Source organism: Falco biarmicus, chromosome 6, assembly GCF_023638135.1.
Source record: "Falco biarmicus isolate bFalBia1 chromosome 6, bFalBia1.pri, whole genome shotgun sequence".
NCBI lineage: Eukaryota > Metazoa > Chordata > Aves > Falconiformes > Falconidae > Falco > Falco biarmicus.
This window is the reverse complement of record NC_079293.1, coordinates 9,149,994-9,175,147: the sequence shown is the minus strand read 5'-3', so window position 1 is coordinate 9,175,147 and position 25,154 is coordinate 9,149,994. Positions and strand designations below refer to the sequence as shown.

General features: G+C 39.8%; 1 protein-coding gene across 3 annotated transcripts in view; it reads right to left on the bottom strand.

Moving 5' to 3' along the window:
- PHIP (pleckstrin homology domain interacting protein) overlaps nucleotides 1-25,154 on the bottom strand; it is a 119,320-nt gene that overhangs the window by 84,715 nt on the left and 9,451 nt on the right. For all 3 annotated transcript variants that reach the window (XM_056343973.1, XM_056343974.1, XM_056343975.1), the window contains exons 5-7: nucleotides 23,595-23,745; nucleotides 23,392-23,490; nucleotides 12,592-12,752 (exon numbers count right to left, since the gene is read on the bottom strand). In XM_056343973.1, coding sequence (XP_056199948.1) covers nucleotides 12,592-12,752; nucleotides 23,392-23,490; nucleotides 23,595-23,745 — 411 coding nt within the window. The remainder of the gene's footprint in view (nucleotides 1-12,591; nucleotides 12,753-23,391; nucleotides 23,491-23,594; nucleotides 23,746-25,154) is intronic.

The window sequence follows — 25,154 nt, the reverse complement described above, 5'->3', positions numbered from 1 at the left end:
AAACAGAACTAGTAGCATGTGCAGGTAAGTATCATATGACGTGCCCTCCCGCCCCCGGCTTTTAACACTTTTCCACACTGCATTCAAAACACAGGATTACATTAATTCTCAACAGTATATACAAAGCATGATGTGTTTGTAACACAGATCACAAATCCTACAGCCAAGTTGGATTTATGCTCTTCAGTAAGACGCTTTTCCCAAAAACTCTAGCACAAACCAGAGTTGCAACATTAAAATGAAAATTTACATTAAACATTAAAATGAATCATGAATTGGTACAGTGTTTGCCATTTAGCATTATACCCACTTACGTTCCTTATCTTCGTGCCCTATCAGCATTAGCAGTATACTTACCACAGTAACAATGAGGTAAAGAGCCTGCATGAACAGCTATTCCGTTAAGTCGAAGTACTATAAATCTGCTTTGATACTCACATGAACAATCACCAAAATGATCACTCTTTCTCAACAAACCTCAGAGGCTTCACCTATTCATATTCAACTCACATTTAGCTGGTCTTCCCACATCACTGTAACAGCTGCTTGCCTGTATACAACAAACTCACAGCCCTAGCAAAAATTTCCAGACTCAGTCCTTCATTTTTCATTGCATTCCTGCGCGTCCCTGAAAGTCTGAATATCTTTGCACCTCACTCAGCACAATAATATCTGAACACTGCACAAAGGCACTGACAGCTGAGATTTGCTGGAAATATTTCATTAATTTGCTTAGGTTCAGAAGCAATACAAAGCTGGATGTTGGATTTTAACATCTGGAGCACTGATCTGCTCTGGACACATAGAGGTGCTGCAGCAAGTTACAAAGTGACACCACTGTTATAAAATTTCATCCGTTTTTTCCTCTTTCATCTATTTACAGTGTCTTTGCACAAGTTTCTTAGCATTTATTCTTTGAAGACAGTCAGAAGGCAGGGCAATACTTTCCTCCACCTTTTATAAAAATGGTATCCATTCGGTACAGGCACAAACAGCCAGATTTTTAAAAGACTGGTAAGCATTCAGTGAACGTAAGCATCTAACAACCAAAAGTCTCAAAAAATATTTAGAGGCTACCACTACTATTTTCAACATCGCAGCTTTTGTAAACAAGTGACGCATATTTTCCCTACTTAGTACACTCCTTAGTCTACATTCACATAACTATAGAAATCCCACACTGCCACAGCTCCATTCAGCTACTGTTCTGGGCAGCCCAGTCCCAGGACTCCAACACCCAGCTTGGGAAGTGCTCACTGACACACACACTATATGTGACATAGAGCTGTCCCACCAGTGCTAGGCAAATGCTCCAGGAAACACTTTCAAAAGAAACCCAGATACATACTGCAGCTATTGGAATGCATAAAATGATTCAGAAAGCTTTTTTTTTCCTCTCCTTTTTTTAATAAATACTGACTAGCCTGTTCACATTATGTTAATACTGATGAACAATTTATTTTCTTAACTTCTTTTATGTTACTGCTATAAAAAAAAAAAACCAACCAACAGTCCTCTAATTTAAAAGGTAGCTAAATTTTACTCATTACATTAGTTCAGATTTAAAGCTAGTACCCGGGAAGAGGGGAACAGCATACCTGCAGTTACCTAACAATTATACACCCATTCTCATTTGTAACAACACCCTGCAAACCAGTCAACTTTCTCAGGCTTATTTGTTGTTTAGTGAACAAGTTGTTTATGGCTCACAGCCAGTTACGCACAGCAGTTTCACTCTTCCTTTATTATTTATATCAATTCTGACAAGACACTTATCTCTTTAACACAAGAGACAACTATAGCCCCAGTTTTTTAAACACTAAAAAGAAAGCTGACTGTATTTACATACATTGACAGGGCACATGTTTCTACAGATCACAAATGCAGGTTGCTTCTCTACAGAAGCAACACATCTTCAGCATCAGTAAAAAGGCTACTTTGGAGCATTAGTAACATTTTAACCCAGCAGAACATTTTGCAGGGGGACTCCAGACATGTGAAATCAAGGTAACTTAAAACTTTACTGTGTCATTGATTTCTGGAGTACCTTGGTAGGTAATTTTGATTTACCAGTTACCATGCTTTTGCTTTTCCTCAGGTGGGCATGACTTTAAGGCCATAACTTGTCTTTCTTCCCAACCCTTCAACAGGTGCAGCCATGAATGCAAAGATGTGGGCAAGACAACTTCTCCCATGCTTCCACCTCAGAATAAACTTCCGAGCCTCCAATTAAGATTGTCAAACAAATTCTGACATTGCATACTCATTTTAAACAAGTACTTCTATTAAGAGAAGGTCCCTCTTCCCTCAAACAGAAAAGTACAATTTGAGATTTCAGATTTCTCTTTGGTCCTCCATGGACACCAAGTGTGAGCAATCAGCGTTACAGAAGAGCACAGCTCTTAAATATTTAGCCTCAATACTCAACAAAGGACTGCTCCCTTGTGCAGTCTTGGTTAGTTATAGCAAGCCAACAGCTAGTTTCTACTTCAAAAACTTGGTCATAAGAGTGTCTGTTGCAGGGACATGTCTATTTGACAAAAGAGATAGTAAGGGAGCTTGTTAATAATTGTATTTTCTGCCTCTTGGGTAAGGAGAGCAATGGTACATATACTATCTCTACTTATACATAAAACTTCCATGCTGAGATTCTGTGGTACATGCCTACCTTCTCTTAGCTGCTAAACTGCTACAGTGCCAGCCCAGGGAAAACCACCGAAGCATGCAGAGTTGAACGGCGACAGACAGAACCAGAGAATCACTGAGGTGGGAAGGGACCTCTGGAGATCGCCTAGTCCACTCCCCCTGCTCAAGTAGGGTCAGCTAGACTAGGTCACACAGGATGATGTATCAACAATGCCTGTAACCTTTTGTATATTTACTGAAGGTACTCAATGTCCCATCACCAAGGACCTTACGGAGAACATTAAAAAGTACTGGCTTCAGCACCACACCCTGTGGTACCCCTAGTGACTGGCCTCCAGCTGGGCTCTGTGCTGCTAATCACAACCCTTCAAACCTGGCCATCTTCACTCTCACTGTCCACTTATGCAACCTGTACTTCATCAGTTTGCCAGTAAGGATGCTATGGGAGACAGCACTGAAAGCCTTGCTGCAGTCAGGAAAAACAACATCTACTGCTGTCCCTCATCCAATTAGTCATTTGATCATATAAGGTTATCAAGTTGGACAGGAACGACTTCCCCTTCGTAGATCAATGCTGATCATGTTCTTACTGTTAATATGGTTGGAAATAGCTTTAAGGAGGGTTTACTCCATCACCTTCTTAGGTGACAGATGAAAATGAATGGTCTGTACTTCCCTGGAACAACCCTCTTGCCCTTCCTGAAGACAGGAGTGACATTTACTCTCTTCCAGTCCACAGGAACCTCTCCTGATCATCATGGCCTCTCAAAGATAATTGAGAATGGCCTCACAGTGTCACCTGCCAGTGTCTCTCATCAGGTCCCAACATGGTGTCATGGTTTAACGCCAGCCAGCAACTAAGCACCACTTGGCTGCTCACTTACTCCCCCCCCCCGTGGTGGGGTAGGGGAGAGAATCAGAAGAGTAAAAGTGAGAAGACTCATGGGTTGAGATAAAAGACAATTTAATAAAATAAAGCAAAAGCCACACATGCAAGCAAAGCAAAACAAGGAATTCTTTCACTAGTTCCCATGGGCAGGCAGGTGTTCAGCCATCTCCAGGAAAGCAGGGCTCCATCACACATGACAATTACTTGGGAAGACAAATGGCATCACTGTGAATGTCCCCCCTTTCCTCCTCCTTCCCCCAGCTTTATATGCTCAACATGACATCCTGTGGTATGGAATATCCCTTTGGTCAGCTGGGATCAGCTGTCCCAGCTCTGTTCCCTCCAAACTCCTTATGCATCCCCGCAGCCTCACTCACTGGTGGGATGCGGTGAGAAGTAGAAAAGGCCTCGACACCATGTAAGTGCTGCTCACCAGTAATGAAAACAGCCCCTGTATTATCAACACTGCTTCCAGAACAAATCCAAAACATAGCCCTCCATACTAGCTACTACAAAGACAATTAAATCTATCCCAGCCCAAATCAGCGCACATGGATATGCGGATGGCTAGTTCATTTAAATATTCCCTAGCCTGATTCCCCTCCACCAAGGACAAGTCTTCCTTGCTCCACACTTTCCCTCTGGTCTCAAGGACTTGGGACTCCTTAAGACAAGTCCAGCACTAAAGACCGAGGCAAAGATGACAGTCAAGCATCTCATCTTTTTCCGTGTCCTCTGTCACCAGGTCTCCTGCCCCACTCATCAGCAGGACCACATTTTCCATAGTCTTCCCTTTGCTGCCCATATACTTCCAGCAGCCATTTGTGTTGCTCTTCACAACCCTTGACAGATTCAATTCCAGGCTGTCTTCAGCTTTCCTAACCCCATCGCTGAACTTCCAGAGAGTGGCTCTGTATTTCTCCCAAGTTATTTGTCCCTGCTTTCACCTCTTGCATGCTTCTTTTTTGTGTTTGAGTTTTGTCAGGACCTCACTGCTTATCCACACAGGCCCCCTGCCACCTCTGCTTGCTTTCCTGCACATTAGGATGGATCATTCTTCAGTCTGGAAGAGATGATACTTAAAAACAGCCAACTGTCCTGGACCCCTCCTCTCTCCCCCCAACCATATCCCACAGGATTCTTCCAAGCAGGTCCTCAGACAGGTCAAAATCTGCTCCTCTGAAGTCCAGGGTTGTGATCCTGCTTTTTGCCTCAATCCTTCCTCACAGGATCCTGTCCTCAGTCACCTCATGGTCACTGTAGCCAAGACAGCCCTTGGCTTTTACATCCAAAAACAATTCTTCAGTTTGTAACTAACAGATCCAGCGAGTGTCTTTTGTTGTCAGCTCCCCAGTGACCTGTGCCAGGAAGCTGTCATCAGGGCATGACTGCAGAAACTTCCTGGATTGCCTGCATGCTGCCGCATTCCCCATCTAGCAGATACCAGGGTGGTTCCAAGTCCACCAGGAGGACTAGCAGAGGCTTTTGCCAGTTGCCTGAAGAAGGCCTCATCTACTTCTTCCTGATCAGGAAACCTGTAGCAGACAGCCACCCCAATGTCACCCACATCGATGGGCCCTTTAACCCACCCATGAGCTCTCAGCTGGCTCATCACCTGTCCCCAGGCAGAGCTCCATGCATTCCTGCTACTCTCCCACATGAAGGACAACTCCCACTCCTTGCCATCCTGGCCAGCCCCTCCTAAAGAGTCTGTATCCATCCACAGCAGCACCCCAGTCCTGTGAGCTATCCAATGCCACTTCACTTCTTTGATCCCAGTAAGACTGTACCCCTGCAACTACCCACAGAATTCCAATTTCTCCTGCTTTTCTCCACATAGTCAGGCTGATTTCTCAAAGCGTGAAAGCCTTCCCCATAATACACTCCACGATCTATGTGCATACACTTTGGGGTGGGCCCTCTTCAGCCCTTTTTGTTGTTTTCAGGGGTTTTACCATCTATATCGCCTCACATTCTTTGCTTACCCACCTGGTCCACTGCTTCTTCATGTGACTGTGACTTCTTGTCTCCCTCCCACATCTCTCCTACTCTAACACTCTCCTCACCAGGCTGGTCACCCTGTTGAGAAAGTTTACCCCGTATTTGCTTCTTATTCTCCTTTTCACAACCCACAGTATCCATAACAAAAAAAACCTTCCCTCTGCCCTGCCCTCTCTTAGCACCTCGACAAGTCAGAAACCACCAAAGCCCTTGATAAAGTGGTTCTAATGGTAAGTTACTCTGTTAATGCAGTTAAAGGATCCAAAGAAAAAAAGTACTCCATAGACAAAACTGCATGATAATTGGATCCCCCCTTTGTTTTTACACCAGAAGTTCTAAACCTCAAGCATGCCATTGCACCTTACTAACAGGCATCACTCTCCAAAGCTCTGGACAGCACCACAACTCTTTCCTGAGCATTAATCTTCAATTTTTCCAATTTCCTTGGGGAGTTTCCATAAAAATAAATAAATTGGAGCATTCTAGCAGCAAGTATGAAACAGATTCTGTAATTTCTCTTGAATTCATCTAAGCTAGGACTTTGGTAGTCATTTTAACCACAACACAGCAACGTAAGTATGTATTAATCCAATTATTCAGCTTGAACCTCAGAAGTCCTCCTGAATTACCTTAGAACTTCTTCAAAGTGTATCCTCGCAAACTAATAAGCATGCGCAGTCTTTGGTCTTTGCCCCGTCATTTTAGACTGCATGAATATGAAAACCAAGTGTTCGATACTCTAACTTCTGTTATTCTTTTTCTATTAAAAATTTTATCAAACCCTTGAAATGACCATTTCCTTCTAGATCTTTTTTTTTCTTTCAGACCCATTGAACTAAGACTCATTAAATGAATAACAATATTAAACAAATAACGCAGTGTTATTTGTTAAAAAGAAGTTTAAATTATTAGCTCAGTCACTGAATGTTTTTGACAGTCATACACACACAGGCTAGTTTCACTTATAGCTTGATTTAATTCACTTCTACTAAGTTGCTGAGAAGCTAAAGGAAAAAGAAAGGAAAAAAAGTAGTTTCATTAAATGAAACTACTATGCATCTTAACTCTACTTTTAGCTCAGCTCAAATACCTGTATGAAAAGAAAGTAAACCACCTTCAGGAACAGGTTTTAATTAATAGGTACAACTTGGGGCCTTCCAGTAAGACGCTTACCTACCCAGAACTTCTACAGGAAAGAAGAAGATTCAAGGACCTCTTAAATTTAGTGGTTTGACTGCATTTAAATATAGTTGTTAGCATTTAATGCTTTTGAAAAGGCTGCAAATCTCACTCATATTGAATACCTTGAAAGACGCAGTGTTATTTGTTAAAAAAAAGTTTAAATTATTAGCTCAGTCACTGAATGTTTTTGACAGTCATACACACACAGGCTAGTTTTACTTATAGCTTGATTTAATTCACTTCTACTAAGTTGCTGAGAAGCTAAAGGAAAAAGAAAGGAAAAAAATTTGGTAAACAAATTCTGTAATGCGTACTTTCAAATCAATTCCAATGAACAAGTTAACATGGCTTTTCAACAGAACTAGCAAACTTGCTGTTTAGGGCTTTATAAGCAGTTTAGAGAAAAAAAGGGTCCCTTTTTTCTTCTAAACTTTGCTTATAAAGTTCTAAGCAGATTCCATTTTAATCTCTTTGCTTCCTTAAACATACAAGCACTGTATAAAGCGCTCAGATTTGGGTTCCCCCCCCCCATGTTAACTCAGTAAATTTCACTAACTGTTCCTGTGTTTCCAGATTCAAATTTGCACTTGTGTTACCTAACGCATCAAAAAGGTTCAAACTCTACATCTACTTGATACAATTTCTATCTGAATAACAGTATCAGCTCATTCCATCCTACTGTTGCCACAATGCGAGACTTAAAAGTATGAAGAAGCTTGTGCATTCTCCTCAAAAGTGCAGTTGCCACCAAAAAAACCCCAAGCAGCACATAGGGCGGGCGGCGCATGCGTGTGTGAAACAGAATTGCTCAAAAAGAGACACCTGAAAGTAGAAGGGAATAGGGAACCCAGAACTTCCAAAATACTAGAGGGTTGAAATCGCTCAAATGTGGATTAATCTCTTTCTCAAAGCAGTACACACATGAGAATAGAACTAAGCCATTAATATTAATTGCATCACAGTTGAGAAACATCAAACCCATTTTTCTTGGAGTTGCACAACTTAAAAAACCCCCAAAACCAACTCTGTCTACAGAGCTATACATATGACACAAAACATGCTTCTGCAATTCTCACGTTGTACAAATCAATATTATGAATAGGCTACTGACTTCTCAGTAAGCTTACAGCCTGCAGCCATTTTACTGGATGAACAGATAGTTCAAAGCATTTAAAAAAAAAAAAAAAAAAAAAAAAGAAAGAAAAAAAAGTAGTTGTCAACCAATAAACCAAACCCTGCATTATGAGACCCCTAAAATGCTGTTTCAGAATGTAACTGATGGAGAGCAACCTGCTCATAGACAACTAAAAGGTGTAAAATGGTCAGAAAGAGAAGAACAGCTAGTTCTGGAACCTAATGCCACCTGGTGGGTTTAGTAACAGCAAACCAAGGGAAGATGATCACCAAAAAACAAGCCTGCTCCCTACCAGTTGTCTACAATACCACTATAGAGGCATGTGTTGTACCTCTCCATTGCAGAAAAAAATTAAGACTGTTAGCAAATCTCAACAAGGAAAAAAGGAAGAGAAAAAAAAGGAAAAAGAAAAGACTAAGTTAAAACTGTAAATTCTGTAGCATCTTGGCAAGATAACAGTATTAAAATCCAAATAAATTCATGGAATTCTATCTGAACTGAATGTGACAATTCACAACTCTTAAAATACTCTTGCAGTTCTGCTAGCAAAGGCACCAGCTTATACCGCAGCTCATGTTTTCAAGGTTGCATCTACAACTGCTATGAATTATGTGCCTATAAAAAAGCATTTTCTCAAAAGTGAATCCCAGAACAAGTTCAGCACCAAGACAGAACTGATGTCAGCATTGCCAAGGTAGAGTAAAAGTGCTTCACTTTCCTACAATTACACACATTTGTGGGCTGAAGTGAAACTGCAAAGAAATTTACCAATTAATCTTGGGTGGGAAATCTTACGCAGAGTACTACACAACACTTCATTATTCCCTAGAAGGAGTAATGTCAGAGAAGACAGGAAGATAAAGGTGGGGGACACGGAGTTGGCCATCCTCCTTTGCAGTCAGAAAGGTAAGCAGTGCAGGAACCAGAGAAGACAACGCTTTTTTCTATTACTCTGTGTGGGTTCTGCAAGTCACATTTTTCAAGAGATCCAGAATACAGTCTCAAAAATAATTAGGTTTTCTTCAATGATGGCCAATAGGCTGTGTCTTTGCAAGTAAAGATGCCTTTAATTGTAATTAATTAAAAAAATCCAAATTACCAAGAAAACACAATTTGTGTATTAAAATATTTTTATATATCTGGGGGGAAAAAAAAGGGTAAGAGGTTGATCTTCAGAAATCTCTTGTGAAATCCGTAAAACGATACAAATAGAATCAGTCATTGCATGACCTTGTGGTGGACTGACCCTGGCTGGATGCCAGGTGCCCAAAGCCAGACAGGCAACAGATAACATAATGAAAGGTTTGTGGGTCAAGATAAGGACAGGGAGAGATCACTCACCAATTACTGTCATGGGCAAAACAGGCTCAACTTGGGGAAATTAGTTTATTACCAATCAAATCAAACTAGTGGAGTGAGAAAAACACTCACCTAAATCTTAAAACACCTCCCCCCACCTCTCCCTTCTTCCTGGACTTAACTTCACTCCTGATTATCTCCACCCCACCACCACCCCAGCAGCACAGGGGGACACGGAATAACGGGGCGTTTCATTCAGTTCATCACACATTGTCTCTGCCATTCTTTTGCCCTCAGGGGGAGGACGTTTCACAATCTTCCCCTGCTCCAGTGTGGGGTCCTTCCCACAGGAAAGAGTCCTTCATAAACTGCTCCAGTGTCAGTCCCTTCCATGGGGTGCAGACCTTCAGGAACAGACTGCTCCAGCACGGGGTCACAGGTCCTGTCAGCAAACCTGCTCCCGCGCGGGCTCCTCTCCATGGTCCTGCCAGGAGCCTGCTCCAGCACAGACTTCTCATGGGGTCACAGCCTCCTTCAGGCACATCCATGTGCTCTGGTGTGGGGTCCTCCACAGGCTGCACGTGGATATCTGCTCCACCATGGATTTCCACGGGCTGCAGGGGACAGCCTGTCTCACCATGGTCTTCACCATGGGCTGCAGAGAATTCTGCTCCAGCAACTGGAACATCTCCTCCCCCTCCTTCCTCACTGACCTTGGTGTCTGCAGACTTGTTGGTCTCACATAGTCTTGCTCCTCTCTTCAGCTGCAACTGCTGTTACACAGCAACTACTTCCCCTTCTTAAGTATGTTATCCCAGAGGTGCTACCAGCATTCACTGATGGGCTTAGACTTGGCCAGTGACAGGTTCATCTTGGAGCCGGCTGGCATTAGCTTCATCGGACATGGGGGAAGCTTCTAGCAGCTTCTCATAAAAGCCACCCCTGTAGCCACCCCCGCTACCAAAACCTGGCCATGCAAACCCAATACAGATCTACTAACTAGCTAGCAGGAAAACTGCATAACATCCTGTTTTCACTGCCTTTAGGCAAACTTCTTCCGAAAAGCATCTTCTTCCTAGCAAAGATAACATCTTCCAGAAGAAAATGACTCAAAAATGTGCTGAGACCACTTTCTTTTCCTTTTAATTTGAAGCAGAACATAAACAGAACTTGAATTTAGAGGCTTTCAATCCTTCAAGGGTCAGGAGGAAAAGGAAACAGTTACAATGCATCTTCTAGAACCAATTTTAAACCTAAACCAACCTCTTACCTAGCTAATGTCACAGAATGCTGGAGGCTGTAGAGTAAAAACAGAACAAGAATGATTCCCTATCGATGCATGCAAATTTACATGCCGGCAACAGATGTGTCTGGAATGAAGTTTTTTATCAGGAATTCTTAGTTCTATTTACTACACTAGAGACTTTAGAAATTGCAGTGGTCTAGATTGAAAAGAATTGGCACCATTTCATTATACAGACACAACTGCAAGGCAGTTCATGACTGTTTATCCACTGACTACATCACACCACCTACAGCAACTTGGGATTTTACTGGAATGTGGAATACAACCCATTGGTTTTCCATTTGCCAACAACCACTGAAACATCTAAACAAACAACACTGGATTTACCTGAGAATGCAGAGGTAAGAAGCTCTGCCCCAGGCTCCCCAAAATGAAAATTCACTAGTCACAATTAATTTATATGGCCACTCTATTTAACACTAGTTTGAAGTAACCATGATCTCAACTGAGACCTTCTTCAAGCAATCATACCAGGACACCAGTGCATCTGTCAGCAAAGGACTGCCAACAAAGCCCTGGGGTTGCAGAAGCAGTGTTGCTCCCCCCATTTTAATTCAGGTTCTTCTGCTTTTCTTTTGGAAACAAACTGCTGCTACTGTCAAGACAATTCATCTCTTTACTCATTTTTAAAATCAGACTGCAAAAAGCAAGCAAATGTGCAAAAAGGAGTGATCACTGCAGATGCACCCAAGAGGAAGTTTAGTTAACCTCTGGAAAAGGAAAGGTTTTAGGAACATGGGAAAGTTTTAGGAAAATGAATAATCGGGAGACCTTAACAAGGAGTTCTACACACTTCATCTACAAAGCACAAACAAGTTTTTACTTAGAGGTGAACAGGGTGAGCACAGGTGATTTTTATACTTGGTACACATAAACATCTCTAATCCATTCTGCTGTATCACATATAGAACAAACTCACAAGAGAGCTCTTTTCCTGATAGGTTAATCATGCATAAACTACAGGTCATAAGAATTTAATGCCTATGACTGTTGAGGGACTTTGCTTGTCAATGATGGCTAAAGAAGTACAAAAGAAGTCTGCTATGCCTGAAGTAAACAGGTGTTCAAAACGCTACAAGTGCCCCATTCCTACAACCACACATGCTTCCATGCAACAAAGCAAAACGTATGTGAGTGAAAGGGCAAATTATATTTACAACCACATTGAAAGAACTTTACAAGTTAGGATTGCAATACATGAAGTAGAACTGAACCATAATTCAAGCAATGCAGGTAGAAGTATCTACCATGTCAGAAAGGACACAGCCAAGCTCCTGGATCCACAAAGGTATCAATTACATCCAGTATTTGTGGCAAGGAAATAAATGCAGCCAAACTGTCCCAGACTGGCATGAGGTATGTATTCATGAGATGTTTGGCTCTACTAAAATTGACTACTTGCCAAGGAATTGAAATTACACTCACATCTATCTGGTTTTATCATTCCCATTCCTTGGGAAACCTGCAATTTCAGTCCTGACTTCAGACACCTATCCAACATTACTTTTTTAACAACAAAACAAAGGCAAATAGTTAAAAACATTAAGAACACCGGTACAGAAACATTCCTGGGAACTCATGAAGACAATTCCTTGTGACCCAACATATATTACAATACATAACGTGAATTTTCAGCTAATTCCTTCAACATGATGTACCAAATCTAAGTGTATCATCAGGCTGTTAAACTTAGTAGTCATGCTTTAAATTTTAAAAAAGTTAAGAGAAAATAGTCAAATAATCTTTAATTACACATTGATTGTCCTGCCCGACTTCCTAATGAAATTCTGTGTTGGTGGTCCATTCTTTTACTTATGTTTTTTCTAGAAAACACAAGTCCAGAGGAAAGAATCTACATAGGGCAATTCCCTTCGACTGAAAATAACCTCAGTTTTCTGACTGAACCACATAGACCAGCAATCACCATCACATCCAGCCTTAAGCCATGTAAGCCAAAACTATTTTAACATGCAAACCAGCATGGTTATTAAAAAGCACATGAGCATTAACAGTAATAAAGCATGTATGTCCTCTTGATACATAAGATCAGTATATTTAGTTTTTAGAAACAATTAGGTGACTTGCTATCTATACTTAAAAAAAAAATAAAAAAAATAAAGATTTTGTACTTACAGTAAATATTCGCCTGCCAGTCCGATCAAAAGTTACACAGTATACAGAAGACAAGTGTCCTAAAATTCGTTTGTGCATCTTCATGTGTTGATAGACTGCAGTTGGAACAAGGCGTTCAAGTCTGTACTTTCCATTTAGTTTTCTTGAAAATAGGGTATCCACTACCAAACAGGGAAAGAAAAAAGGAGACACGGCATTTATATTGGGTTCATAAACTAAAACACTTCTCCAAGATGGAAAGTTTATGTCAATACTGTACCACCTGCTATATGAAAAACTTACTATAGTAATTGCCTCATTTTGCCGTAAATTAGGGAAAAATACATACAAAAGTAGCCTACAATATAGATGAGCAAAAATATGTCAAACTAAAGCAGAGCAAAAAGATGCAATACAACTTTCAAGCCCAAATGTATGCTTCTCACTTTATACCTAGTGAGAGAAATTCAGGAAGACTGAGGCAGCTTCCATGGAGGACTAAACTACCTCACATTTAACAAGCATTGCTATTAACTGAAGAGCAGCAAACATACAAACCTTCTCCAATGCAACTTGGTTTTTTGTAGTCTACAGTTAAACATTTATCCACCACTTGCAAGACAGTAGTATTTTTAAGGATATTGCTACCCACTACAGCTAAACAAACAAAAAAATGCCAAACAAAAATTTACATACAAATTTACCCAAATCTTACAGAAAATTCTGAATTTGACTAACAGAATCTTGTTCAAAGAGTCTGCAGTAATTTTTTTCCAAGTTTAAAAGACAAGAAGGTCCAGGAGCAGAAATCTACTTTGTTTTAATAAAATGGATATCTTTCATCAAGAACTAAAGCTCCATGTTAATAATTTTAACCTGCTACTCATGCAACAATAAAGCAACAGAGTATAATGCTTACATGCATGGATACATAGACATTAGTCAAACAGTTCCACATATCATTATTAGATCAAAGAATGGCAACAGTGATACATTTTATATTTCACAGAATTGTGATAAAACAGGTAATATAATCAGATTTCAAATTTCTGAATACATGAAAAGTAAAACCTTAGATGCCCAGCAATGCCCAGAGCACTACATACACATGAAAACCAAGAACTATCAGTACCAAAAGAGGCAGTTAATACTTTCATTACTACTCTGGTTAACCATTCTTTATATGTGACCAAGGTTACATCTGTACTAGTGAATTGAGCAGGACCAGGGCAGGGGTCTGGGCACTAAATCACAATCACTCCTTGGCATCAACCGTGAAACAGCTACAAATGTCTCCAATTGCTTGGGTTTGGCCCAGACCAATCAGACACTGGCTCACAAGTCAGTACAGGTCAAACTACATTAAATATGCAAACTGGTTTGTAGCTACTCTATAAGGAGCAAAAGTACTCAGTGGTATGGATAAATGCCAAGCCCACTGGCCTCAGGCCGTAAGAACAGCCCTGAAACTTTTCAGTTAACTGCCTATGCAGCCCAAGGATTCAAGGAAATTTTCCCAGGTCAAGATTCTTTGTGAACGAGCAGGACCATCAGCTGTGGAGTGAGGCACTTGTAGTCAGTTCACCACTACTGCCTTAAGGCTCTGCCATATCCTCTTCACCCTACTGTTACACAAGAAAAAGAGGCAGTTGCATGTGCTTTATGACAAAGATTTTCCTTGCCAACAGTCTACTTTAGAACCACAGGAAACCAAGACTAGTTCAGTCACAAGATAAATCTAGTTTTGGTTTCTGACAGATCACTCTACAGTTAAAAAAACACCAAAAAAACCCAACCAAAAAAAAAATTCTCAAAAAAACCAAACCACCCCCCCTCCCACCACCAAAAAAACCCAACAAACCAAACACACGCATACACACAAACAGAGTAAGGAAGGTCTTTGTCACAACAATAAAGTGAGCTTGCACGATATCTCAACCTACCCAGAAGTTACCTTTTGTTTGATCTTAATGTAAGATGGAAATGGTAGTTGGAAATCAGCTTCTAGCAATGCCTTCACATGAAACCACAGCTCACAAAAAGGGGAAAAAAGCTTAACAACAAAGTTTACTTTGCAAAGATGTTCTGTCAATATATCAAAACTGTAAGCAGACTCTTCAGGATAAAACAACTGATAACTTCATATAAGCATGTAATTTTTAATATACATCTGAATTTATGAAAATTTTTGAAGTACTTTTAAAGTACTTGAAAGAAATTTCAAGTTTGGGATTTATTATTTGAGTTTTGGGTTGTTTTTTTTTAAATCACTGAAGAAGGGTAAGTTTACCAGAATCTAAGACAGTATTTCTGATGATACTTTTGCTGATGTGTAGTAGTAATGGGCAACTTGCTCCTAGTTCACACATCCCTGGGAAACTCAGCAGGTGAAATGCCCCTTGTCCAGTAACAATCAACCTACTGAAGGAAATAAGAGGCAACGCTGTGATACTGGAAACAAGACGACTGGGATCTATTGCACTCTTTGGCCTTGATTAAAATTTGAAACATAAAAAAAAATAATTCTAAAACTGGTAAAAAAAGAAGGTGACTTAAGTGATTTGACATGGAAAAAAACAGCATTATAAATTGACATTATAAGGGAAGAAAATTTTTAACTAAGATCATGCAATGCGGAGGGGGAGAATCAACCTCCCACAGGTTTGAACACTGTCCATAAACACAAAATTTTTAAAAGATTTCTTCAAAATGTTTTTCTTGTTGGTTTTAAACAAAATTTTCACATCCACCAGTTCTTCAGTATATCCTTCTATTTAACTACATTTCTATTTACTCTCATTGACTTTGCCCAGTGATCCAGCTTGATTTCTCCAGCTGACCTATTCCCACTTTTTATTCCAAACACTGAAAACTCCAATGTGTCACCTGCACACTTTGCTAGCACAATAGCCTTCATTTTTTCCTCCAGAGTACAGGTAAAAATCAAAAATAGCTGTGTCTCAAAAATAAATTCCTGCAGCTGAACAATAAAATTGTTTTTTCTGGTGCAAGCCAAGGTGAGAAAGGCTACCAACTGTTAATAATAATGACATTGTACTAATTATAGGTCTTTGCTTTTGTAACAATTGTTAGCCATACCTATCTTCAACACTTGTCAGGCCTTATGTGGTCTCTAATCTATTTTTGCTTGGTTTTAACTGGATTTGGGGAAAAAGTGAATTTAGATCCCCTCTGACACCAAGTCTAACATCTCTCCTTTTAGACATACTAGCGGTTTTCTGTCTCTCGTTAAATTTTGCTTGGCCTCACACGAATGAGTCAGTATGAGCAAAGGTGTTAATCACAGGACGTGTGATAAGGTGTAACAGTTAAACAGCTGCAGTGGGAGCCACAAACCATACATAATATGCAAGGGAAGAAGGATGAGACTATCTCAGGAAGGGTTAGAGAGCACTGGCTGGGCCTTACAGCAAGTCAACCAACAAGAAGAGAAGAAAGTTTGGAAAGAGGAGAACAACAGAATAGAGGTTGCCTGCTCCTTGCTGGAAGGGCAATGTGAAGTCGACACTACACAGGAAGAACTCCCATCCAGTGCCTGGCCAACTAAGGATATTGCTATTTACTTACACTTTACATGCCTGTCTACTACTCACACTTAAGTTCCTGCTTTAAAAATAATTAAAAAAAAATTAAAACAAACATAAAAAGCAGATGTTACTAAATGGCTGTTGTGCAACACAGGATGACAATTTACCACTTCCAAATGACATTTTGGTTTCAAAATCAGCGTTCTTCGTATTTAATGAAGCTAACTGATCAGCAGAAACCAATGCCTGAGAAAGGCGCCTACTTTGTTGATGAACATTGAAAAAAACTCTTTGCCACAAATTTTAAGTTGCTATCAATTGTTTACCAGCTGGTTCCAAACAAAATTAATCAGCTTCTGTTTTTTAGATAACTGGGCTCATCTTCATACAACACGACCAGCCTCAAAGATTGAAACGGTCTGCTATCACAGAATGGTTCAAGTGGGAAGGAACCTCCAGGGATCAGCTAGTCCAGCCCCCCTGCTCAAGCAGGGTCAGCTACAGCAGGTTACTCAGGGCTATGGCCAGCGAGGACAGAAAATTCACAACCTCTCTGGGCAACCCATGGCAGTGCTTTAATCACCTCTAAAAAGTGTTTTCTTCCATTTAAACTGAAGATCCTCTATTAAAGTTTGTGTTCGTGGCCTCTGTCCTGTCAGGAGGTACCAAAGAGAAGAGCCTGCCTGCCTCCATCACACCCTCCCATTTATACCCATTGATAACACGCCCCCGTGCTTTCTCTTCTGAAACCTAAACAATCCCAGTGCTTTTGTATTCTCCTCGTATGACAAGATACCTCAACCCCTGCATCATTTTACTAGTCCTCTGCTAAACTAGTTCCAGTCTGTTCATGTCTGTCTTGTTCTAAGGAGCCCAGAGCCAGACCCAGCGCTCCAGGTGTGATCTCACCTGCACTGAGGGGAAGGAGCATCTTTGACTTAGTGACAATGCACTGCCTCCAGCAGCCCAGGATGCTGCTTGGTTTGTGTGTGCAAGGGCACATAGCAGACTCGAACATCTGACATGTTCAACACCAGAACAGCCAGCTTGTTCTCTGCAAAGCTGCTTTCCAGCCCATCAGTCCCCAGTGTCCACTGGTGCATGAGGTTATTCTTCCCCAGGGGCAAGACTTTTGCACTTTTCATTGTGGAAATTTATTAGATTCCTGTTAACCCGTTTCTCCAGCCTGTCGAGGTCCCCCTGAATGGCAGCACAGACCATGTGATCTATCAATCACTCCCAGTTTTGCATTGTCTGCAAAACTTGGTGTTTCATCATCCAAGTTACTAATGAAGATGTTGAATAATACTGGCTCTAGTATCAGCCCCTGGAGTACACCATTAGTGACTGGCCCTCATGCCAGTCCCTGGAATTCATTCTGCTGGTCACAAGCCTTTGAGCCCAGCACTTCTGCCCATACCAGTTTGTTAGTGAGAATGTTACGGGAGCCATATTACAAAGCCTTGCTGAAGTGAACAACATTTACTACTGTCCCCCCATCCTCCAAGCCACTCATCTCATTTAAATGGCTGCCAGGCTAGTCAGGCATGACTTCTTCATAGATCGATACCAGCTATTCTCAGCCACATTCTTGCCCTTCATGTTGGTTTTCAGGAGTACTTGCTTCATCACTTGCCCAAGGACTGAGGTGAGGAGGGCCCATCTCTAGTTCAGCAGTCTCCTTGTTGCCCTGCTTCAAGACAGGAATGACATTTGTTCTCTTCCAGTCCTCAAGAAGCTCCCCTGACCACCATGAACATTTCAACAATAATCGAGTGAGCTTGCAATGACATCAGCCAGCACCCTCAGCACCCAGCAGTAAATCCTACCAGGGTCTATGGACTTCGGTGTGTAGTTTGTTCGAACATTCCCTGACCTAATCCTCCTCCATCAAGGGAAAAGTCTTCCTTGCCCCAAACCTGGTCCCTGGTCACCAGGGCCTGAAATTTTTGAAGGCTGGTATTACCAGCCAAGACCTAGGCCAAGAGGGCATTGAATACCTCAGCTTTTCCAGGTCTTTTGTCACCAGGTCCCCTGCCCCATTCAGCAGCAGGCCCTATTGTTCCTTATGCTGCTGACAGCCATGTAAAAGCCCTTTTTGTGTTCCTTCATGTTCCTCACTAGATTTAATGCCAGAAGAACTCTGAAGTTTGTTACTGCAGAATCACAGAATGGTTGCAGCTGGAAGGGACCTCTGAAAATTACCTAGTCTAATAATCCTCCTTTGAAAGCAGGGTCAAATATAACAACTTGCTCAGGACCTTTTACTAGAGTTAAGAAAAAAGAAATAAAGAAAGTGGGGTAGGGTGAGAAACATGGGATTCTTTACCCAAACCTTAAGCTCTAAAGGTAAGAGTTTAATTCATTTTTCTGTAAAGGCCACTCAGGAACCTACACTGTGAATCGAGAGTTGGGCTTTTAAGACAACTTGATGAAATGGAACTGTTAAAACCTTAATCTGGAAAAACATACATCTCTGAGTCAAGATCACTCTATTTGTTTGGCTTCCTTCAGAACAATTTAAAAATCAAATACATATGTAAAGCTGATGAAGGTAAAGGGGTTGGAGTTTTCAGCAGAACTTAAAGAATACAGATTTTCTCACACTCAAAAAGAATGCAACAGGCATCAACAGAATGCCTTCAAAGTTTTAGAATGTCTCTCACCCCCCACCCAAAACGGAACAAGCAGTTCGAAGAAAAACAGCAATGTGTAAAATGGAGACAAATTTTGGGGTCTGAAACACATGGCAGTATTAGCTATGATGATCATCCTCCCCCCCTCCCCGGCCTTGGCTTTCTTATTTTAGTTTTATCAAAGCGACCAATGCCATCACGTTACTGACATGGTCCTGGAATGTGAAATATACCTTAAAGATGGGGGATAGTAATCTACTTTATCCACTAGTCAGTGATAAATCTGATTTAATTTTGTACCAATTTTAAGTTACAATTTAAAAAAGCACATGTAAAAATCATTATGGCTTATCTTTCATTTTATTCCTTTCTGGAGTCATGTTTAACTCATGGAAGTTCTATTCTGAAGAACAGATTCCACCTTTGTTCCCCTTCCATTCACACAAAATAAAGCCAGATTTAGAAGACACCTGGAAGGACACCTAATGAATATACTTCACTTACGACTCTTACCCATACTGAATCAAGTTTTATTAACTTGAAAGGCTAGAAATGCCTTTAATGAGTGCCAAGGCATTCAGAGCTGTAAAAAATAAGCTTTTTGAATAAAAAGAGACTGCTAGACTCCTTTCACTCCTCAAGCTAGTACAACTAAATGTATCAAGCACTCAGTTTTAGGTTGTTGAGGGCTTTTTCCCTTTCTGTAATGATGTCCAAGATCAAAAAAAGCAACTTCAATTTACTTCTACCTTCCTACCATTTTTCTGTTCAACTTCTGAACATTGTGCAGTACTTCAAGTCTTCTGGCTTACAGATGACTGTCAACCAAGTGAGTGGTTAAGCTAGCAATTGGACCAACCCAGAACTTGCCTCTAGGCATTTAATGAAAGTAAATGTATACTGACTTCTTACTGGAGCATTTCTGAAAATATAAAAATTCTATGTACATCTATAACTTCACATATAATATTAATTTGCCCAATGAAACTAACTGCCAACCCTAACAAATTCACAGAGATTGGAGGCGAGATGTTTCTAGAGGTAGAAGGTAAAAACAAATGAAACTATACAATCTCAAGCATTTCCAAACTGTTCCCTGACTTCAATGCAATCCCACCTGCTTCCACTATATATTTACTCAGTTTGTATTTTATTCAAAGTGTAAGTTCTGTAAGACTTCTATAGCTCACTTGCTCTTGCATAGCAAGTCATTTACTTTAGTATAATTCGCTTTAGACTTGAATAAACATGTAAAACAAGATGTTACTTTTACACAGTTCCTTTAACACAAGGTGGTCTTTCAGGTTTTTTACTACAATTAGCAGATAATAGTTTGACAAAGTACTCTTAGGTTAGCTTTTAGGCCTAAAGTACTTACTATATTCCTAAAAAGGGACATCTACACCACTGTCAGAACCCCAAGTTCTCTCTACAGCCAAACCCGCAGCATCATTTAATAAAGAAGTTGTGAGAGAGGTGCAAAAAGCCTCAGAACTTTTCTCCAAGCAGACTACTGAGCAAGACCGTGAAATACTATTTTTGAAAGGCAGATATACACACTGCCCAGGAAAAACATTCTTTGTCGCCAGGGGCAAACAGCCAGTCCCACCTCAGGTCGCCACACCTGAGCGGTCAGCCTCCCTGAGAGCTTTGAGCTCAAAGCTCCCAAAGCTTTATGCTTTGCTTCTGTGCTTCTTTTAGCAATTCCTGAAAATTACTGAGAGTTGTTCTTCTGTTTCTGCATCCAAGAAGACCTTTAGCAAAACAAATTAGCATATGACATAGCTCTTTTTGTTTTTAATTAAGCACTCTGCAACATTTTATACGATATGTTGCACAAGTGAGAGCAATTGGGGAAAGATTATACTGTATTCAAGGTTTTTTTTCCTCTTTATTACGTTCTACAGATATTCTGTAGTTTTCTGGAAAAGTACATATTTGTACAGATGTATTTTAATTGTCATAAACCAGCTATGTCGAAGGCTGTTGGCACAACATACACAAAAACTTAACTCTAAGGAATATCTCATCAGCATCATAATAGCACTGATTCATCAGGCTAGGAAATTAAAGAATATTCCTGTACGTTCACTGAAAGGTAAATTATGTTTTGCTGCACACAATAGAAAGACTTCAGAACCTTTTCTGTTCCTCAAGCATTAGTGGGTTCTCTACCTGAAGTAGATACAGGCTGAAGAATAATATGTTCCAATTTGTTTTTGTTGGGCAAATACAGCCTTCCCAGGGGAAAAAATGGAAAAGTTATTTAAAGAAAGGAAACAAAATCTTCTAGTTGAATTTATAAAAGTAGTGTAATTCCAGTTCATGATTTCACTGAGAGGATTAGACTAGAATAAATCAAAAACAAATGATTTAAACACACAGCTCTGAAACAGATATCAAAAAAATCCAAATACACCTCACAGCTGAAAACATTCAGCTACCAGCACTTATCTCAATGTTTGGAAAAGGAAATTATTGGTCATGAAAAAAAGTGGTATGTTGAAATAACTGTAATTTTGCAAACATTCAGAGCTCTGCAAAAGATTCAATAAAAACATTTATTTAGAAAGCCTTACTTGTTCTTCCCTAAAACGAGTCTGAAAGTTATTTTTCTTAACATTTAATTCCACTACCATGGCAACTCTACAACTTTCTTTGAACTCCAGCTGCCACAGATTTCATACACTGCGGTCTTTCCCTTTAAAAAGTATACACATGGAGCAAGCTACAGTACGATGCAGAACAGTCCTCTTCCATTCTGATTTGCCTAGCATGTTTTAAAATGTATTCCCAAGTAAATAAAAGGTAAGGCAACTAAAGAAATCTTAGCTATTAGAAAGCTCAGTCCTCCAGCCACCTTGCTGAAACAGCTGCTAATCTAGCCCATGATTTTCCAAGTTTACAGTCCTCAAGCGAATGCACAGCCACTCAAGAAGAATTATTCTATTCAGCAACAGGCATATTCTCCCTCACATCTAGAGCACAACACAGAAACAACTCCCGACACAAATACCAAAATAGCAGCTCTAACCAAAAACCACACTGAATGAATATAGGTGATACATGAGGATTTAAGTGAACCACCTCTGACCAATACACATACTACCTGAGGAGGTTCTGAAAAACTTAGCTCTAAACACCCAGCAAGACCTTCCTATATTCCACACATCTACAGAAATACCATGGAAAGGGTGCAAACTGTGCTTTAAAATGAAAGAACTACTACTACAACACCAAATACTTTGCCATCTGACCAAGTCAAAATTGGCTGTACTCAATGTAAGAGCTTCTTAGCTGCAGCATGCTTCTGCTTCAGCTGTTAAGAGAACTCTCTGGGTGAAGTGTAGTGGTATGCACTTTGAGATTTGATTCTGAGTTTCTTCAACATTAGAAATAATATAAATAGCCCAAATTAAGCTCTCTCAATTATGTATTCTATGTATATTTACATATATATCTATCTGCCAATTCATGCTAAACTTACAGGCTACCAACGGTCTCCAAAAGGAGTTTAAGAGATTGAAAAACTGTAATGGCAAATTACCACATTAAAAATGCCTCTGTCCCAAAAAGCACCTGCCTATATATTTGTACATTGTTACTCACTAGTTCCCCAATGTATCTTCAGTCTTTTTTTTTTTTTTTTTTTGTCAAGACAGAAGCAGCTGCACCTGATCAGGAGCCAATCAATTGGATATTCCCTGCCCACTGTCAACCAACACTTCGCATCTATCTGCAACTACCATACTGGTATAAACCACTACTGGTTTGGTATAATCCACAGTGGTAATTTTAATCATTCATCCTTCTTTGGACACCAGCAGAGAAAGATGAAAAGACAAGTGATTTTGCACATTTTCCGATCCATAATGAAAGAAAAAGGGTAGTCCTTCGTAAAGGATCTCCTGAAGTATCACACATGTCTATTCTTCTAGCAATTAAAAAACCCATGTATCTTCTTGTTAAAAGGTTGAGAAACAAAGAACATGTTTTTGTGGCCATACAAGTGCTTTAAAGTAACAAAGAAAATAAAAAGAAAATAAGAAAAAGAACACCTCTGACCTCCAGCTTCTCAGTTTTTCAATGGTACAGAAAGCACATGCATGCTTCATGATACAGCACAGCAAACTAAAGCACAGCTACAAAATTAGTGAATGAACCAGAGAGCAGAAAGAGTAACTTCTACAAGACACTCAAATCTTTCCAAACAAAACTATTACCAGGCTATGTGACTTACTCTCCCCAACAATGGCTGCATGCCATGCTGTCCTGGTGTGAAGTTATTACATAGGACTAATTATTTATCTACTGACAGCTTTATTACCTCTTTAAGAAAAAAGATGTTTTATTTGAATGTATTCACTGTTGAAATATATTTTATTCCATTTCATACTTCAGAGACAAAATTAGCTTCAGAACAGAATTAGTGCATGAATTTACAATACACATTTTTTTCCCCACACACAAACTGGTAAATATGACAACAAAACATCTTAATGAAAATAAAGGTAAGGTATATGACACAAACAAGGACAAATATAACCAGAACCGCTACTTAGCTCTCATCATCACAATAATCCATCACCCTGGAAGTTGGGTATTACAATGGCAATGCCAGAATAAAATTGACTTACCTATACTAGGTGGACTACCATAATTTACAGGGGACTCTGGAGGCCTCCCACAATGTAGTGCAGCAAGAGCAGATCCCTTCCATACAACATGTTTGCAACCTGTTTTAAAAAAATTACACAAAAATTGTAGGCAAGCATTTTTTCATGTGAAAACACAAAAAAGGCATATCAAGAACTCTAAAATTATTACAAAATGTTCATACTTTTGTTTGTACGAAGCAAAGACTGTCTGCCAGCTCCTAATAAGGTCTGCACTCCAGGGACACTTTGGGGAATTTCTTGCTCTAGAAGTGGTCCAAGTCGATGGCATATTTGAAGCAAGTGATCAGGTGCCAAGTGTCTGTAGTATTTCACCTATTATACGAAGAGAGCAAACAAAATAAAGAACATAATATTTCTGAAGAAGTACTGGTTTAATTTTTTTCCCCCAGATCGTTACACAAATTCGGAAGAAAACCATACTATATTAATGATAAAAACAAATCATGACCTTTAAGTACAATAATTCATTCCAGCTGTTCCTAATTAAGTATTCTATTCAGCACATGCCATTTTGTACAAAGAACGTTTTAAAATAATAAATTAAAAGGGAGGATAGAAACTGTTTTCTTCAGTTCTTGTACAGGATTTAGCATGTAGTACTTTCATCCTTCACAGAACCTGAAATAAGTCTTCACAGTTTAACTTTGCAGAATTAAAAAAAAAAAAAAAAAGTACTGCAGTAAAAGCTTGTGATGTTTTGTTATTCCGCAACTAGAGAAGGTTGGAACTGACATTTTAGACAGAATGATGCTTCTGTATTACACCCAATTAACAAGAATATATACCTCTTCCTTCATCAAACATGCTCCTATCTTGCTGACACACCGTAATCACTTCATGTATTCTAGCAGTTTGCTAACATAAAGAGCGCTGCTGTCTGAAACCAAGGCTCTGGAAAAGCCTTGCTTACACCATTAATTCCCACCACCACTCACACAATCTTCTAGTGAAGGAGGAAAAATTTTCTCTTTTGCCTCTGTCATGGTTTGACCCTGGCCAGCAGCTCAGCACCACACAGCCGCTCACTCAGTGGGATGGAGGAAAAAACCAGAAGGATAAAAAAGCAAAAACTTGTGGGTTGAAATAAAGCCAGTTTAATAGGTAAAGCGAAAGCTGCAAGGCAAACTAAGCAAATTAAGGCATTCATTCACTGATTCCCATCAACAGGCAAACGTTTAGCTGTCTCCAGGAAAGCAGGGCTTTCCTTCTGTGAATTAGGCTACATTTGTAGGCGGCCTTGCAGGCTCTATGGATTTGACTGCCTAAAAGTTAAATTTCTTATAAAATTCACACAAGTTAAACAAATGCTTTTCTTTTTAAAAATATTAAAATCTGTTGGTTTTTTAATAGTTACAGTTGATTGTACAGATCAACCAATTTAAAATTACTAAATCAAATGTCATCAGATAGGCACCCTGTTAGAAGAGTAGCAAAAAATAATCTGCTGAATTCAGAACTTGCTATTCTGATTCATTTTTCTTATCAGTAACATGCAAACAAAATTTGCTTTTTTCTATTTAAAAATCACAGTCAAAGTATGTCCTTGAGAGCCCTAAAATATCAGAACAGCCGTAAGAAGCGACAAAGCTATGTAGTTTCTGCCATCAACAGCCCTGATCCCTTTCCTTAGCTTTTGTTCTCCACTTCTGTCAACAGCAGTGTAAAAACTTAACAAATACCACAATCCGTATAATTCTATCTCAAACCAGACTTCACATCTG